The sequence below is a fragment of the Hevea brasiliensis genome, chromosome 15 (assembly GCF_030052815.1).
Source record: "Hevea brasiliensis isolate MT/VB/25A 57/8 chromosome 15, ASM3005281v1, whole genome shotgun sequence".
Taxonomy (NCBI): Eukaryota; Viridiplantae; Streptophyta; class Magnoliopsida; order Malpighiales; family Euphorbiaceae; genus Hevea; species Hevea brasiliensis.
Genome location: NC_079507.1, coordinates 66,469,726 through 66,488,683, shown reverse-complemented (window position 1 = coordinate 66,488,683; position 18,958 = coordinate 66,469,726). Strand labels below are relative to the sequence as shown.

Sequence of the window (18,958 nt, the reverse complement as noted above, 5' to 3'; positions counted from 1 at the left end):
TTTACCTCTAATTTTTCTTGAAATCCTTATTGTTACCTAGCCAATGAACCAAACACTCCAACCCTTTTCATGAGAATAATTATTTACAATATTAGGTACATAAAAAAAAAAGAAAAAAAAAAGAAAAGAAAAAATACAATAAAAGGGAGAAGAAATACTTGTCACCTTGTAAAAGTGCTAGTATATGTGCTTTTCACTATTGCCATTCAAAATGAAAGAAATCCACCCAAAGTATCAAAAGAAATGAGTTTGGGGGTGGCAATTTTAGGGACAATCATCAAAAGAAAATACAAAATACAAGTTAAAGTATCAAAATGTCCCTCCATTTTTATGTGTTTTGTAAACTATGCTAGCACTTGACAATCCTCATTGTGTATTCTTCTCTCCCATATAAAAAAAGAGAAAAAAAATATATAATAAAGTGTACCTTATGTTTCAAAAATTGAAAATATTCTCATGCTTTGAATCCTTTTTACCTATCTTTCTTCTTAGTCTCATTTTGAACCCCATGGCCCCACTACATCCCTAAAAAGACCTTTGATCTCTTGATAGTACTAGCTACATTAGTGGAGATAGGAGTAGGGAATTTGCCTATGGGATTGGAAAATTACTCATTCATTCATTCAATTCCATCATTCCATATGGAGACACTTTGACTATTGATTGTTCTAGAATTCCCTTTGAGCATGACTCTCTTTTGATTGGTTGGTTTGGGGATTTGAATGATAATTGACTTGATGGCTAAGCGTGAAAGCTTGATAAGCATTAAATTCTCTGCATTTTGAAGGATGGGTATATGGATTGTTGGTATGGCTAAAGGTGTGTTAAGTTACCTTAATGAGTGATTTTCATAACTCTTGGATAAGGCACCCTTAAAAACTTTGCACCACATTTTAAAGTTTGTTTGAGGACAAGCAAAAGCTTGAGTTTGGGGTATTTGATGCACACATTTTGCATAGTCATTTAGGTCTAATTTCATAATCATTTTATTTGGTTATTAGTCATTTTTAGCTAATTTCATTAGTTAATTAGTTAGTTTTTCATAATTGTCAATTTTGCACTAATTTGTAATTTTTACTTTGTTTTGTAGGAAAATGGTGTTTTTGAAGGACTAAAGAGAATTTTGCCATTGAGGAGTGTCTTCTACAGCAAAAGATGCCAAAAACAAGTTTTCAAGCTGAAATATGCATTGACCAAACTGCATAACTTGTCGCATAAGCTATGCGCTTCGCATAAGGAGGAAGATCACTGCTCAGAACCAAATTAAATGTGCATAAGGAGACTGCATAGCTTATGCACATTCTCACCTCCTTATGCACATTCACGAATTTGTGCATAACCTATGCACCAAGTCATGCATAAGTGATCCAGAACCAGTTAAATCGCATAAGGGATCAGATAACTTATGCACCCACTTATGCAATCCCATAAAGAGTTCATTAATGAGTCATGTAAGATTCCCTTAATGTATTCCTCCTAGAACATACTATTTTAGGGCTCCATGTCGAAAAATGCTATAAATAGTCCCATTTTCTCATTTTAAAAGGGGAGAAAAAGGAGCAAAGGAAGAAAGGAGGAGGCTAAGGCATTTGAGGAGTCATTTCACCTTCCACACCATTTTCAACTAAGATTTGCAGATTTCTTTCTTTCTTTACACTTTTCTACATTTCTAGTGTTTAATTACTTACTTCTTAGCTTAGATTAAAGCTTTATTTCCATTTAAACTCATCATATCTTGTAAGCATTATGGATAGTGAGTAGTTTACTTTTGATTCTGGAGTAAGGGTTGTAATATTTGAGATATTTTGAGGATTTTGATTGGGTAATCCATATTTGTGGTCTTAATGAGTTTTATTCATTTCTTGTATGCTTAATGACATGCTTAATGTAGGATCCCATTGAGTAATGTTCTTAATCCATGGTTGAAGCAATCAAAGGAGAAGGCCTTGTGATAGATAATCAGAAATTGGACTTAATTAACTTAGACCTAGAAATAGGCTAAGGATTAAGAGGATTCATAGATTAATTAAAGAACTTAATGGGTCTTAATTAATTCTAACTCCACGAAAGTAGGATTAGTTTGATTAAGGCACTCTTTGTCTCACTCGAAAGGGAATTCAAAGGATTTAAGAATTAATCTCCTTAAAACCCATTAGTTTCACAAGATTGGATAACCAATTTAAAATCCCAAAATAGCTCGAATATGAAATACCGAACTCCTAATCGCTTTTTACCATTGTTAATTTCTAATCGAATTTAATCATTTGCCAATTTAAATATTGCCATATTTGAACTTGCTTATTTCTATTTGATGCAATTTTAGTTTAATTAATACATTGTTGAATAGAATATTAATTTTGCACAATTAGATTTCACACTCCATTACCCATTAATTCATCATTTTAATCTCATAAATACTTCAATTTAGTCAACTTTTATATCAAAAATTCAATCATTAACACAACTCCTCGTGGGATCGATATTTTTCTATACTACTTGTACGACCCGTACACTTGCGGTTGGGACGCATCAGCAATACAACGCCTAGGCGTCTCTTACCATTTTGACAGTGAAATTGATGAAATTCTAAAAGAGATGAGCTCTGAATCTGATGATGATAATGATGACCTATATGCAATTGCTCTCAAGTTTCGGCTAGTTAGACAACAAGGCTATAACATGTCGTGCGGTATGTTCTCTTCCCTCTTCCTTCACTTGCTTTCTTGCTCTTAAATTAGGCTATGTTAAGAATTTTCTGATATTCATAAGTTGTCAATTTATAAATACAGATGTTTTCAACAAGTTCAAGGACAGCCAAGGGAACTTCAAGGATTCCCTTGTCAATGACCACAGAGGAATGCTATGCTTTTATGAAGCTACGCATCTCAGGTTGCACGGAGAAGACATTTTAGACGAAGCACTAGCTTTCACTACTGCTCACCTTGAGTCCATGGTTTCGCAAAGTTCGCCTCTGGCAGCGCAAATTACCCATGCTTTAAAGCGGCCTATTCGCAAGGGCCTACCCAGACTAGAGGCAAGGCATTACTTCTCTATCTACGAAGAAGAAGCCTCATGTAATAAAATTCTGCTATCTTTTGCTAAGCTGGACTTTAATATATTGCAAAAACAACATCAGAAGGAATTGAGCGATATTGCGAAGTAAGCACTAAGCACCCTGCTAAAATGCAAGGTTTATGTTTCTCTTTTTAATTAGCTTGTGCACTTGGCATTGAAAATGAACTGGGTTCTGTATACTGATTATGTTGATTAGGTGGTGGAAAGAATTAGACTTTGCAAACAAGCTTCCTTTTGCAAGAGACAGAGTCGTAGAATGCTACTTCTGGATTATGGGGGTGTACTTTGAGCCTGAATATTTTCTGGCCAGAAGGATTCTAACCAAAGTGATTGCTATGACCTCAGTCATTGATGATATTTATGATGTCTTTGGAACACCTCAAGAACTTGAGCTCTTTACAGCAGCAATAGAAAGGTTTGATCCATCGCATCCTCTCTCATTAAGGCCATCTAAGGTTGGAATCCATAAATGGGATTGCGGAGGAGCTACCTCATTGTGTAGCTCATAATAATAATAATAATAATAATAATAATAATAATAATAATAATAATAATAATAATAATAATACTCTATTTGGGAAAAATATCTTGCATAAGTGGTCTTCATTTATCCGAACATCTTTTTCACTACGTAAATTTATTCTAGGCACAGTTTAGATACACCACAAATTATTCCAGTTGACATGGGGCTATCTTATCTTGATCAGGTGGGATATTAGCGCAATAGATCAGCTGCCGGAGTACATGAAAGAATTTTACAAGGCATTTCTTGATGTATATACAGAAATTGAAGAAAACATGATCAAACAGGGAAGATTATACCGTTTCTATTATGCAAAAGAAGCAGTAAGTATTAGGCAGGCGAATATATAGTTGAAACCCCATAATTCATAGTAATTATGTGGGGTGTGAAATATTGATTATTTGTTTAAGAAGGCGTGCAATTCCCTTGTTTGGCAGATGAAAAAACAAGTTAGAGCTTACTTCATTGAATCCAAATGGTTCCACCAGAAATACATACCGACGATGGAGGAGTACATGTCCATCGCATTAGTTACCTCAGCCTATGCAATGCTGGAAACTACATCCCTTCTTGCAATGGGAGATATAGTAACGGAGGACTCATTTGATTGGTTATTTACTGAACCTAAGATGGTTACGGCCTCAGCAATCATTGGTAGGCTTATGGACGACATTGTATCCCATAAGGTAATAACCAGTTAGGTGTGCTATCTAACCCGCATGCATATATTTTTGTATGATTTAAATAACTCATCTCCTGCATATTATGAAACATATATATATGGATTTTTTTTGTTGTATTTACGGTTCCTTAATTTTTATGATTTAATTTTTATTTGTGTATGTATGTAGTTTGAGCAAAAGAGAGGGCACGTTGCCTCCAGCATCGAGTGCTACATGAAACAACATGGTGCTACAGAAGAAGAAGCTGTCCAAGAATTTCAGAAACAAATTGTGAGTGCATGGAAGGATATTAACGAAGAGTGCCTGTACCCGACTTCCGTTCCTATGCCTGTCCTAACAAGAATTCTCAATTTTTCACGAGTAATAGATGTTGTGTACAAGGATGAAGATGGTTACACACATGCTGAAGATGTGTTAAAAGATTATGTGTCTACTCTACTCATTAATCCCGTAATAACATAAGCTTGGGATTATTAGGACTTTTTAGTTTTCTTTTTTTTTTTTTTTTTAAGTAGTTGGTATTTTAGTTTAATTAAGAATAAACCTACTTTAATTATTAATTTCAATCCTTTTAATTTTAATAGTTTTGTTTGAATTTCAATTTCATAACTTTAAATAAATTTATAATTAATATTTAGTTATTAAAAATTAAATGATTAGATATAATTATAAAAAAAAGACTTTGTTTGACTATTACGTCTAATTTATAATTATTTATTATAGAAATTAAAATTTATTTAAAAAAATAAAAAATATTATTATAAAACAATATGAATATTAATCGAAAAAATTTAATTGATATGTTTGAAAATAATAATTGTATTGTGTTGTAGTATGATTGTCAGATTTTTTTTCACTTAACTTATACACCATCTTAAGAAAGATATATTGAAGCGTCCAACCACATGGTCAGTTAGATGTTATAAGTTAAGTTTTCCTTATTTTTAATAAAAAATTCTTTTGTTATATATTAAAAAAAAGTTTCAATAAAAAATTCTTTTGTTATATATTAAAAAAAAGTTTCAATAAAAAATTCTTTTGTTATATTGAAACTGTGAAAATAGTGATTATTATATTATATTATTTTTTATAGTCCCTTTGCAATATTAGTTGATCATGCTTTGATTATATATCATATATAAGATTCTTATTTGAAAACTTACAAAAACTTCAAGAATAAGAGTCGATTTGATATTAATGTTAAAATTATTATTAAGAAAGTATTTTCTTAAATAATATAAAAATAAATTTAATTATTAAATATTAAATAATATTTATAATAATATATTTTTTAAAAAAATATTTTTTAATCTCTCAATTTCAATGCTGACTTGGCCTAATTTGTCGACAAAAGTGGCCCACTTCCACTTGCATGGAATATAGTAATTAAATGCTCAAATTAGTATTGTAGGATGCAAATCCACATCTTACATTTAAAAAAAAAAAAATTACATTCTACACGACCCGTTATTCAAGGCAAGTTTATACATTCAATCCTTTTCTGTTGGACCAATAATTTTTAATGGATCTGACAATTAATGAGGCATTGATTTATTACTGTATCCCATCATCATAAGAATCCAATTAATACATTCATTCACGGGCTCAAAAATAAGAGTCCAAATTATCCCATTATATATTTACATGTGAATGTCAAGGTAATATCCTGAAACAACCCTGTTAAATATTGCAAATCATGCTTGAGATATGCAAGTAGCATGATGTATGTGTATCAGATTCAGTGCCGCAGTCATGATTAATTGGATATATATTATACATTCTGTCTGGTATTTGACAAATTAAAGTTGCATGCTTTTATCATTTGAATTGCATATATATGCGAACCCTAAAGAATTTCATGAATAGTATTTTTATTTGGCATACATGAGAACATTCGAATTCCACATCCTACACTTCCTATAATAATTTAAAGAGAGCCTTGGCCCCCTCATTTAAAAAAAAAAAAAAAAAAGAATTGTGTGTAAAGTTAAAAGAATACATGTATCCTTGATTTTGGCACGATTCAAATTGTTTGCTGCTTTTTAATTTCTCTTTATTACTTTACTTTTTGACTCAATTCTTAAATATTGATTCCTATAATTTTTAACTTTGATTTATAGATTAGGATTTGTAATTTTAAATAGTTACTAACTAAGATTTAAATATTTCATAATTTTTGGTGTTATCTATTGTTTTAATACCAAATTAATATTTTTTAACATTTTTTTTTCTCATTTTCATCTTTAACATATTTAATAAAATGTCTTAATGAATTTATGCTTTAATTGATAATATTTTTATAATATCTAATAGGTTTTTGATCAATAAAGTATAATTAGTCTAATATTGAAATGACTATTTTTTAATTTAAGATAAGTGCATGAGTAAATTTAAGTAGTGATTCTCCGAAGGTTTAAGTGATTGTCTATTTATATGTATATTATTAAATTTATATTATTTAAATATTATTATTTATTTTAATTAATTTCATTTATATATTAATAAAAAATTATATATATATATATATATTTTAAAACCATCTATAATTAATAAAATATATGATTTATTAAAAAATAAATGTCAATTATGTTGTTTAATAAAAATATCATTTATAAATTTTATTTTTTATAAACGTTCCCCAATTATTAACATCAATATAAAAAAAAAAGACCAGAGAATGCGCATGTTGATCATAACAAACATAAAACCAATGCCAACACAAGTGACAAGTGACATGACACTATCAAGACAAGCTATGGGCACAAAGCGGACAATTCCAAACGCCAAAAATGATATTTGGCAGGATGGTGATAGGCGGCATTGTTAATTATGGTAATTACATAACTTTTATATTTACCCTTCACATTCAATCTTGCGTTCGCTCCCCTGCTTATAATGATTTCGATTGAAATAGATAATTTATTAAAAATGAATTTAATTAAATTTTTACACAATTATACTTGTTTATTTATTTTTTAAATAAAAAAATAAATTTTTTTATTTTAAATATAAATATTAATAAAAAATTAATTAAATTAAATTATTATAAAATTCTAAATTTCAAATTGGAAGAATATATAGTGTGAAAATACATAAAAATTCACATATATTCTACAAAAATAAAGATAAACTTGTTAATATGAGATTTAGATGTATGAATTACAAAGTGAAGATTTGTAGCTAGGACGTGAGCATAAATTGTAGCCACAAATAATAGGTGGAAGGATATTCTTTTTATCTCCTTTTAAGATCGTGGCCATCAATATTCGATCATTTGCACCCTGTCTTAGTTTTAGGCCCTTGTCACTTCAAAGTTGATGAAGGCTCACTGCTCTTTACCCACTACTCAATCATTTATATCATTTTTTTTTCAAAAATTTTGATTTTAATCATGTGGATTATGATTCTCATCTTAAACAAACGATCGTGTGGCTACTTACTACTCACCACTTATATGTTTTTTTTCAATAATTTTAATTTTGATTTCGTCAATTATAATTCTCATTTCAAAAAGATTTTTATCATATTTAATGAAAATATCACGATATCTTAGTTTTAGGCCCTTGTCACTTCAAAGTTGATAAAGGCTCACTACTCTCTATCCACTACTCAATCACTTATATCATTTTTTTCCAAAGATTTTAACTTTGATTATGTCGATTGTGATTCTTAACTTAAACAAAAGATCGTGTCGTTACTCACTACTCACCACTTACGTCTTTTTTTTCAAAGATTTTAATTTTGATTTCATCAATTGTGATTCTCATTTGAAACAAAATTTTGTCATATTCAAAGGCCTGCTAGTCACTACTCACCACCTACACATTTTTTTTTATGATTTTGATTTCGTCAATTATGGTTCTCATATAACACGCCTAAGTTAGTAATTTTCTTTTTGTAATTTTATCTCATATAATATATTAAAAATAAATAAAAAATTATTAATTTCTAAATATTACAGTATTGTAAGATGTGTGTTTGTATTAAGGCCTTATAAGCTTATTTTAATTATTAAATGCTAAATTAATAATTATTCTCTAATAATTTTATTTGTTAAATAACTATTTTTTGTAGAATATATAATAGAATATACAATAGAATATACAATAACTATTTTTGCATATATATTTTGCCCCTATATATAGGATTTTTTAATATACTTTTAGTAGTGTTTTAGTTTAGTTTACTCAATTTTTATAATTTTATAATTTTTTTTTCTTGCCTTTTAGGTGAAATTGAAGTACAAAAAATATTGGGAGCAAGTAAAGAAGAAATTTAAGTTGATCTATCAGTTCATAAATCCTGAAAGCAATAGAGAAATTTCAAATTTTAGAAAAGTAGAAGGTTATACGAACTTCAGCACAACCTATACTTCTAGTCGTGTAACTGCAAATTTGCCAATGCACATGCTTTACTTCTCGTTACACAAGTAGTGTAATCTTTAGTTTCACTTGCACATAAGGAGCCATGCTGAAACATAAGGGATAACACAAGCAATGTTTGCGATCGTGTAAAGACACTTCATTATGTTACACCATCCTTGTGTAAAGTTCACGCGACTTATGTTTCTCTAGGTTTGAAGAACGACAGAGCCAAACAAGTTGCAAGGGTTGTGTAAAATGAGCCTTGCATTTACACAAGTTGTGTAAATTAACCATGATGTTGACATGGACTGTACAAATTTTGACTTTTCCAAATTCTTCTTATACTGCTTCTCTGACCCAATAGGAGGTAGCAATTTGACAGTATATGAGCATTCTTTTCATTTTGGCTTAATTATTGCTTCTAAATTTCTCATCTTGGCTTTGATTCTTTAGCTTATATTCATACTTATTGTTATTTTCTACGTAGCTTTCATTGTAAAGTTGAACATGAGTGAGTAGTTCATTTAGATTTCAGAGTTAGGATGCAATACTTTATTTTAATCTATGGTATTAATATGATTTTGTTTTATGAAATGAATAGTTGTGCTTTGATTCTTTTCCATGTGACTTGATTACATGCTTTCTCTCTAAGTTAGGTTTTAAATCATTAATTGATGAACTAAAAGATGAAGATTAATGGTTGAAAAATGAAGATATATAAATAATGATTTTGGGTCTAGAGATAGACTAAAATTATGAAAGGGCATTTATAAATTAGTTATCTAACTTAATGGATTTTAAATAAATCAAGAGCCAGGAATGTAGGAATTAGTTTAGTTAAAATATCTCTTGGATATCTTAAAAGAGAATTTTAGAGATCTTAGAATTAATTTCCTTCAAAAACATAATTACCTATTCATTAAATCATTTGGAGAAATACCGATTAATTGGAGTGTAAACTCTCAACTTTGAAATTGATTAATACCTGTTTATTTAGCTTGCTATATTTAGTTATTTTTTTTTATTGCTTTCACTAAATTCAAGTCTAAATAGTATATGTGATCAAAGTTTAGTAATTAACACGATTCTCGTGAAAATAATATTCTTATACTATTGTTGGATCCGTGCCCTTATGATTGAAATTATTGTATTGTTGTTTTACATGTGCTATATTTGTTGGCCGAAATAAATTAAAGCCAGAGGTATATAACATAGCTGTCGCAGGTAATAATTAACAGCAAAACAATAACGTTTTGAAAACGAGTTGTAGTTGTCTATATTTGAATGTATATGTTTGTTTAATTTATAATTAATATATTATTGAAAATTATGATTGATGTATAAATTATATGCAAGTAAGAAAGTTTCTTTTAGCATCGCAAAGATTCTGCTTCGGCTATAAATAAGGCTCGACCCAAACAGCCCCGCAAGTCCACAAAAGTTGAGCAAACCAAAGTTATCAGCTTTGTATCATTTCCATACAACCACATAGCCCTTTAATAGAAAATGTCGTTTCAAGTTTCAGCTGCTGCTGCTGCTCTTTCTACGCCTCCGGCCAAACCTACTGATATTAAACTTCGATCTGCGGGTTTTCACCCTAGCATTTGGGGTGACCATTTCCTCTCATACCAATCTCACTATTTGGTAAAAAATGCTGCATAATTTCTGCTTCCACTTCAATTCTGTTCATCTATAATATGTTGCTTGTCGCTTTCCTAATCATTTTATATGTTTTCAAAATCAATCTTCATATATAATAAAAAATTGGCCAATTGGATTAAAAAAAAAAGACCAAATTTTTTTTGTTGATTGATAATTACATTTAAACATTGTATTAAAACCTTTAAAATTGGTAACAATTAATATAGTCATATTTCAAAATTTATAACAATAAAATATAGATATTAAAATATTAAACTGTTATTTGAATTCATTTTGTCATTCATAATAAAATGCATGATTGTAAATTTTTTAATAGAGTTCAAATTTCTCAAAAGTAAGTTCGATAATTGACTATAATTACTCCAATTTTAAATATTCAGATATTTAATTTAAAATTAAAATATTTGAGTATAATTATTAATTAAAAATATGTTTAGCTTTTTTCTATTTAATATGCATAAAAAATTTAATTGGGAGTGTAGCTGAAGCCATATGTAAATATTTGGTTGCATAATGGTTGCGGCAGTGTTTCAAAATTCAAGAACCACTTTCTAAAAATTAAAAATTGATTTTCAATAAAAATTCTCACTCATTCTGATAATTTAAGAGCGAAATCATAGATAAAGAGGATGCAGGATCCCATAAGCACGTGCTTATTTTCCCTGGTTTTTCTTGACGTAGAAAACAAATGACAAAATAGATGAGCATCATAAAAAGCTCAAGGAAGAAGTGAAAAGCATGCTGATGATCAACGTAAATAAGTGTTAGAGCCCAAGTCCAATTGGAATTAAAAAGTATAATTAATTTAGGAAGTATAATTAGTTTAAAAATTTTAGTAGAATTTAAATTATAAAGTTTAATAATTAGAATCCTAAAAGGATTAGGTTTTAGTGGCCTGTATATATGAATAGTTGATTGGCCATTATATGAAATGTATAGCAGTGAGCCTACAAAGTAGAAAAGTGTGTTGAATTTCGTGAGTTTTATTTAAGTAATTTTGAGGGTGAGAAAAATAATTAGTGATTGTAATTATTTTTCCTTGATAGTGAATTTATTTGGTAGAGTAGGCTTAAGCTGAACCACGTTAAATTTTGTATTCTTTATTTTGTGTGGGTGTGGTTTTTTCATAACAAGTGGTATCAAAGCTGTGATTCAAGATGGTTAAAACAAAATTTGAGGTGGAGCCGTTCGATGGGAAAAATAATTTCAATTTGTGGCAAAGGACCGTAAAGGATGTCCTTGTACAACAAGGATTAATTAAAGGATTGAACGAAAAGTAACCGACGACCATGAAAGATGATGATTGGGAAGAGCTTCAACAAACGGTTGTGAATACGATTAGATTGACGTTAGTCTCAGATGTAAAATACAATGAAAGATGGTGAACACAAAATTTGAGGTGGAGCCATTCGATGGGAAAAATAATTTCAGTTTGTGGCAAAGCACCATGAAGGATGTCCTTGTACAATAAGGATTAATTAAAGCATTGAATGAGAAGTAACCGGCGACCATGAAAGATGATGATTGGGAGGAGCTTCAACAAAGGGCTATGAGTATGATTAGATTGACGTTAGTCTCAGATGTGAAATACAATATCTTAGAGGAGACTTCGCTAGTTGTTTTGTGGAAGAAATTGAAGAGCTAGTACATATCAAAGTCACTCACAAATCGTTTATACTTAAAGAATGAGTTGTATCAATTCAGAATGGATGAAGGTACTGATGTGATGTGAGGGATCACCTTAATATTTTTGATAAATTAATTACCCAATTGGCTAGTGTTGGTGTGAAGGCTGATGAAGAAAATAAAGCTCTCTTGCTTTTAACCTCTCTCCCACACTCTTATAAAAACTTGGTGACAACTCTAACAGTTGGGAATGAGACTTTGAAGGTTGAGGAGGTTACTGCAATTATCTTGGATGATGAGAAGTTTAAGAAGATAAGTAGTAACAATGAAGGTGGAGCTTTTGTTGCTAGTTCTAGCCGTGATAGAAGCAATTCACGTGGAAACAATTGGAGAAGGAATAATAGATTGAGCTCGAGACCACGAATAGACCATGAAGATAGAGAATGCTACTATTTTCATGAAAAGGGTCATATTCAATACCATTGTATGAAGATGAAGGAAGATATTGTAGAGTTTAAATAATTCAAGAAGAGTCGCGGAAAAGAAAAAGAAGAAACTATTGCAATTGCAATGGATTATGGTATTAATGATAAATGTTTGAATGTGGATGATGATAAGGAAAATGCAAAAGATTCATAAACTTGAAAGCAATTGCATATAGGTCATTATTATCATCATCAGATTCAGAGCTCATCTCTTCTAGAATTTCATCAATTTCACTTTCAAAATGGCAAGAGACGCCGAGGCATTGGAGTGCATTGATCAAATCCAGTTTCTGTGAAAGCTTATTGTTGTGAAAAAACCACACCCACACAAAATAAAGAACACAAAATTTAACGTGGTTTGGCATTAGCCTACTCCACAAAAAAAATTCACTATCAAGGAAAAATAATTATGTTTTCTCACCCTCAAAATCACTCAAACAAAACTCTCGAAATTCAACACACATCTCCACTTTGTGGGCTCACTGCTATACATTCCATATAATGACCAACCAATTATTTATATATATAGGCCACTAAAACCTAATCTTTTTAGGACACTAATTATTAAATTTCATAATTTAAATTCTACTAAACTTTCTAAACTAATTATACTTCCTAAATTAATTATACTTTCTAATTCCAATTGAACTTGGACTCTAACAATCTCCACCTCCAAGTCAAATGGAATTAGTCTTCACAATTTTCACAAAAGTCAATTTTCTCTTGGGTACTTCCTTGCACTCTTGATTGTTGATGTTGCCTCTTGCTTCCACTTGCATTCTTCTAATTGATGTGCTTCCTTCCAATTTATAGAGATTCTTTGTACCAAACTTCTCACCCTTCATGATCACAAGAGCACCTCGATTAACTTTCATTACTCCACCATGAATCGAACACCCATAACCCAAAGAATCCAATTTACCCAAGGAAATAAAATTCCTTTCAAATTTAGGAACATATTTTACTTCATCGAACACTTTTACTTGATCACCATACAGTTTGATTTTCACTCTTCCAATACCTTCAACTTTCATTTTATTCCCATTGGCTAGGTTTACTTTTCTCTTTTCTTTTCTTCAACATGTCAAACCACTCCTTCTTTGAGCAAATATGGAATGGGTAAGCAGAATTCGTTAACCACTCATCTTGTATCTCAAGTTTCGGCTAGTTAGACAACAGGGCTATAACATGTCGTGTGGTATGTCCTCTTCTCTTTTCCTTCACTTGCTTTCTTGTTCTTAATTTATGCTATGTTAAGAAATTTTTGATATTGCTTATAAGAAAAAAAAAAAAAAAAGAATTTTTTTATGTTCATTGATTGTGAATTTACAAGTGCAGATGTTTTCAACAAGTTCAAGGACAGCCAAGGGAACTTCAAGGATTCCCTTGTTAATGACCACAGAGGAATGCTAAGCTTGTATGAAGCTACGCATCTCAGTGTGCACGGAGAAGACATTTTAGCGAAGCACTAGCTTTCGCTACTGCTCACCTTGAGTCCATGGTTACCCGAAGTTCGCCTCTCGCAGCGCAAATTACCCATGCTTTAAAGCAGCCTACTCGCATGGGCATAACCAGACTAGAGGCAAGGCATTACTTATCTATCTACGAAGAAGAAGCCTCATGTAATAAAGTTCTGCTATCTTTTGCTAAGCTGGACTTTAATATATTGCAAAAACAACATCAGAAGGAATTGAGCGATATTGCAAAGTAAGCACTCTACTAAAATGCAAGGTTTATATTTCTCTTTTTAATTATTAGCTTATGCACTTGGCATTTAAAATGAACTGAGTTCTGTATACTGTTATGTTGATTAGGTGGTGGAAAGAATTAGACTTTGCAAACAAGCTTCCTTTTGCAAGAGACAGAGTCGTAGAATGCTACTTCTGGATTTTGGGGGTGTACTTTGAGCCTGAATATTTTCTGGCCAGAAGGATTCTAACCAAAATGTTTGCTATGACCTCAGTCATTGATGATATTTATGATGTCTTTGGAACGCCTCAAGAACTGGAGCTCTTTTCACCAGAAACAGAAAGGTTTGATCCATCGCATCCTCTCACATTAAGGCCACCTAAGGTTGGAATCCCTAAATGGGAATGACGGGGAGCTACCTCATTGTGTAGCTCATAATAATAATAATAATAATAATAATAATAATAATAATCTATTTGGGAAAAAATCTTGCATTTGTGGCCTTTATCCGAACATCATTTTCGGTAAGCAACTTTTTCCAAACACAGTTTAGACTTTGGATACACCACAAATTATTCAAATTGACACGAGGCTATCTTATATTGATCAGGTGGGATATTAGCACAATAGATCAGTTGCCAGAGTTCATGAAAGAATTTTAGAAGGCATTTCTGGATGTATGTATAGAAATTGAAGAAAACATGGTCAATCAAGGAAGATTATGCCGTTTCTGCTATGCAAAAGAAGCAGTAAGTCTCAGGCAGGCGAATATATAATTGAAACCCTATAGTTCATAGCAATTATATAGGGATGAAATATTGATTAATTGTTTAAGAAGGCATGCAATTCTCTTATTCTGTCAGATGAAAAATCAAGTTAGAGCATACTTCATTGAATCTAAATGGTTCGCTCAGAAATAAAAACTGAAAGATGGAGGAGTACATGTCCATCGCAATAGTTACCTCAGGCTATGCAATGCTGGCAACTACATCCCTTGCTGGAATGGAAATATAGTAACGAAGGACTCATTTGATTGGTTATTTACTGAACCTAAGATGGTTAGAGCCTCAGCAATCATTTGTAGGCTCATGGACGACATTGTCTTCCATAAGGTAATAACTAGCTAGATGTGCCACCTCTAAACCCGCATGCATATATTTCCGTATGATTTAAATAATTTGTCTCCTGCACATTATGAAACATATATATATATGAATTTTTTTTTGGTATTGATGGTTCCTTAATTTTTATGATTTAATTTCTACTTATGTATGTATGTAATTTGAGTAAAAAAGAGGGCATGTTGCCTCCGTGCTACATGAAACAACATGGTGCTACGGAAGAAGAAACTATCCAAGAATTTCAAAAATAAATTGTGAATGCATGGAAGGATATTAATGAACAGTGTTTATGCCCGACTTCCATCCCTATTCCTGTCCTAACGAGAATTCTCAATTTTACATGAGCAATAGATATTCTGTACAAGGAGAAAAATGGCTACACACATGTTAGAGATGTGTTAAAAGATTTTGTGTCTTCTTTACTCATTCATCCCGTAATAATTTAAGCTTGGGGTTATTAGGACCCTTTTAATATCTTCGTTTTACTTTGTTTTCAAGCAGTAGCCTAATAAAGAATAAACCCACCGTAATTATTAATTTCACTCCTTTTAATTTTAATATTTTTTTTCAATTTCAATTTCAATGTCAAAACTTTAATTTATTCAATGGCCAAATTAAAGGTGTGTACCTGAATTGATTAAGATAAAAAAATGTTATTTTTTAAATTATGAACCCCTTATAATTTTAATTAAAATATTCTTTGAACATTATAAGCCCATTTGCATTTCTCATAATTAAAAAATATTTTTATCGTAGTCAATTAAATAAATTTATAATTAATATTTAGTTATTAAAAATTAAATGATTAGATATAATTATAAAAAGAAAAGACTTTGTTTGAATATTAGGTCCAATTTATGATTATTTATTATTGAAATTAAAATTTATTTTTAAAAAGTTGCTATTATAAAAATATGTGAATATTAACATAAAAAATTTAAGTGACATGTTTAAAAGCAATAAATAGGCTTCGTATTGTGTTGTATTGTGATTGCCTGGTTTTTTCACTTGCATTGCCTTATGAAAGGTTTATTGAGGAATCTGATGACTTAAATAGTTAGATGTTACAAAGTAAGCTTTTCTTGGTTTTTAATAAATTTTCTTGTTTATACACTACAAGAAAAAAAAATGCGAATTTCATATTTGAATTGAAGATTTCCATTTCTAATTTGGTTTAGAAACGGGAAAAATCCATTTCTAATTAATTCATTGCTAATAATTATAAAAACATAAATTTCTATTAGTTTCTAAATTAGAAATAGATAGCATTCCATTTCTAAATAAGTTAGAAATGGAAACAATTCCATTTTTACTTTTTTTTTTCGTTTCTAATTCGTTTCTAGTTAGCAATGGATTATAATTCAGAAAAAGAGATTATACCATTTTGAATTAAAAACGGATTCTTATCCGTTTTTAATCCGTTTCTATTTCAAAAGGAATTTCATTTATAATAAGAAAAATTATTTAAAAAATTAGAAATAAGTTTTTTTATTCGTTTCTAATTAATAAAAGCAAAAAATGAAAAATTAATTTATTGTTAAATTATTTATTTTAAAGTCATTTTAAGTCCTTATTTGGTTCAATTTTATGGTAAAATTCATTTCATTTGCAAATGAATTTCATAATATAATTCTTTTACAAATGAATTTCTTTGTTTGGTATATTTTATATTAAATGTGAAATTCATTTCAAATGAAATAAATTTTGTATTTGGAATAAATAAAATAAAGTAAAATAATATATAATAAGAGGATAATTTTTTCACTTGAAATATATATGATTTATCAATTTGTAAAAATAAAGGGCTTATTAGTAAATAATTATAATATTTAGAGATTAATTTATAAAAATATAAGGACTTATTTGTTAATAATTATAATAATTTGGGATCAATTTGTAAAAATATAGGGGCTTATTCTAAATAATTATATTATTTATTGACCAATTTGTAAAAGGGTAGGGGCTTATTCATATATATTATAATATTTAGGGATCTTTGTATAAATATAGGGACTTATTCACAAATAAAAATATTTAGAGATCAATTTATAAAATAAAAAGGTTTATTAGTAAATAATATTAAAATGTAGATATTTAATTTTTAATAATATAGGGATGAATTGTAAAAAAAAAAATAAAGTTTAAATGTAGGGACTAAACTGTAGGTTTGACTAAATCTCAATGACTTAGTTACTTCATGTTGAAAATAAATGGCATTTTGATCATTTATTGCTAAAATTAATAGTGATTCTAATAGTAAAAATTAATTTATAATTTTATTAAAATATCATAACTTAGTACGTGGGTTTTAAAAATAGTGAACTAAATTGTAGATTTCACTAAATCTCGAGACTAATAATAATTTACTCTAAAAAAATAATAATAAAAAAGAATACCCTATTTGGGAAAAAAAAACATGCATATGTGGTCTTCATTTTATCCGAACATTATTTTCACTTCGTAACTTTATTCCAGGCACAGTTTAGCTACACCATAAATTATTTCAATTGACACGGGGCTATCTTATCTTGATCAGGTGGGATATTAGAGCAATAGATCAGCTGCCGGAGTACATGAAAGAATTTTACGAAGCATTTCTGGATGTATATACAGAAATTGAAGAAAACATGGTCTATCAAAAACAATTATACCGTTTTTACTATGCAAAAAAAAAACAGTAAGTCTCAGACAAGTGAATATATAATTGAAACCCCATAATTCCTAGCAATTATATAGGGGTGAATATATTGATTAATTGTTTAAGAATGCGTGCAATTCTCTTGTTTTGTTAGATGAAAAATCAAGTTAGAGCTTACTTCATTGAATCCAAAAGGTTCCACCAGAAATAAATGCCGACGATGGAGGAGTACATGTCCATCGCATTAGTTACCTCAGCCTGTGCAATGCTGGTAACTACATCCCTTGTTGGAATGGGAGATACAGTAACGGAGGACTCATTTGATTGGCTATTTACTGAACCTAAGATGGTTACAGCCTCAACAATCATTTGTAGGCTTATGAACGACATTGTATCCCACCAGGTAATAACTAGCTAGATGTGCTATCTCTAAACCCGCATGCATATATTTCTATATGATTTAAATAATTCATCTCCTGCATATTGTGAAACATATATGGATTTTTTTTTTTTTTTGGTATTTATGGTTACTTAATTTTTATAATTTAATTTCATGTAGTTTGAGCAAGAGAGCACATTGCTTCTAGCATCGAATGCGACATGAAACAACATGGTGCTACAGAAGAAGAAGCTGTCCAAAAATTACAAAAAAAAAATTGTGAGTGCATGGAAGGATATTAATGAAGAGTGCCTGTACCCGACTTCTGTCCCTATGCCTATCCTAACAAGAAATCTCAATTTTGTATGAGTATTAGATGTTGTGTATAAGAATAAAGATGGCTACACACATGCTAAAGATGTATTAAAAGATTTTGTGTCTTCTCTACTCATTGATCCTGTATCAATATAAGCTTGAGGCTATTAGGACCTTTTAGCGTTTATTTATTTATTTTAATGATGGTAAGCTGGTATAGTAGACTAAATATGAATAAGCCCATCTTTATTATTAATTTCAGTTAGGTTAAAGGCTTGAAATTACGACTTCAATTGGTTTGCAAACGCCTAAGGCTATATAAATGAATAGTCTCAATGAATCGATGTAGATGATTTCCAGAAAATCTTATAGCCCTTTTTGCATTAATAGACCGTGAA

At 30.0% G+C, this 18,958-nt stretch overlaps 1 protein-coding gene and 1 pseudogene across 1 annotated transcript; both read left to right on the top strand.

Annotated features, from left to right (window-relative positions):
• Nucleotides 1-2,534: 2,534 nt before the first annotated feature.
• Nucleotides 2,535-4,862, top strand: LOC131174014 ((-)-germacrene D synthase-like). The gene is made up of 6 exons (XM_058137036.1): nt 2,535-2,689; nt 2,790-3,159; nt 3,272-3,490; nt 3,783-3,921; nt 4,036-4,284; nt 4,450-4,862. The coding sequence occupies exons 1-6, from the start codon at nt 2,596-2,598 to the stop codon at nt 4,741-4,743; spliced, it is 1,365 nt and encodes a 454-aa protein (XP_057993019.1). The 5' UTR covers nt 2,535-2,595; the 3' UTR covers nt 4,744-4,862.
• A 5,289-nt stretch (nt 4,863-10,151) lies between these two features.
• LOC110643127 ((-)-germacrene D synthase-like) lies at nt 10,152-18,716 on the top strand (annotated as a pseudogene).
• Nucleotides 18,717-18,958: the final 242 nt, after the last annotated feature.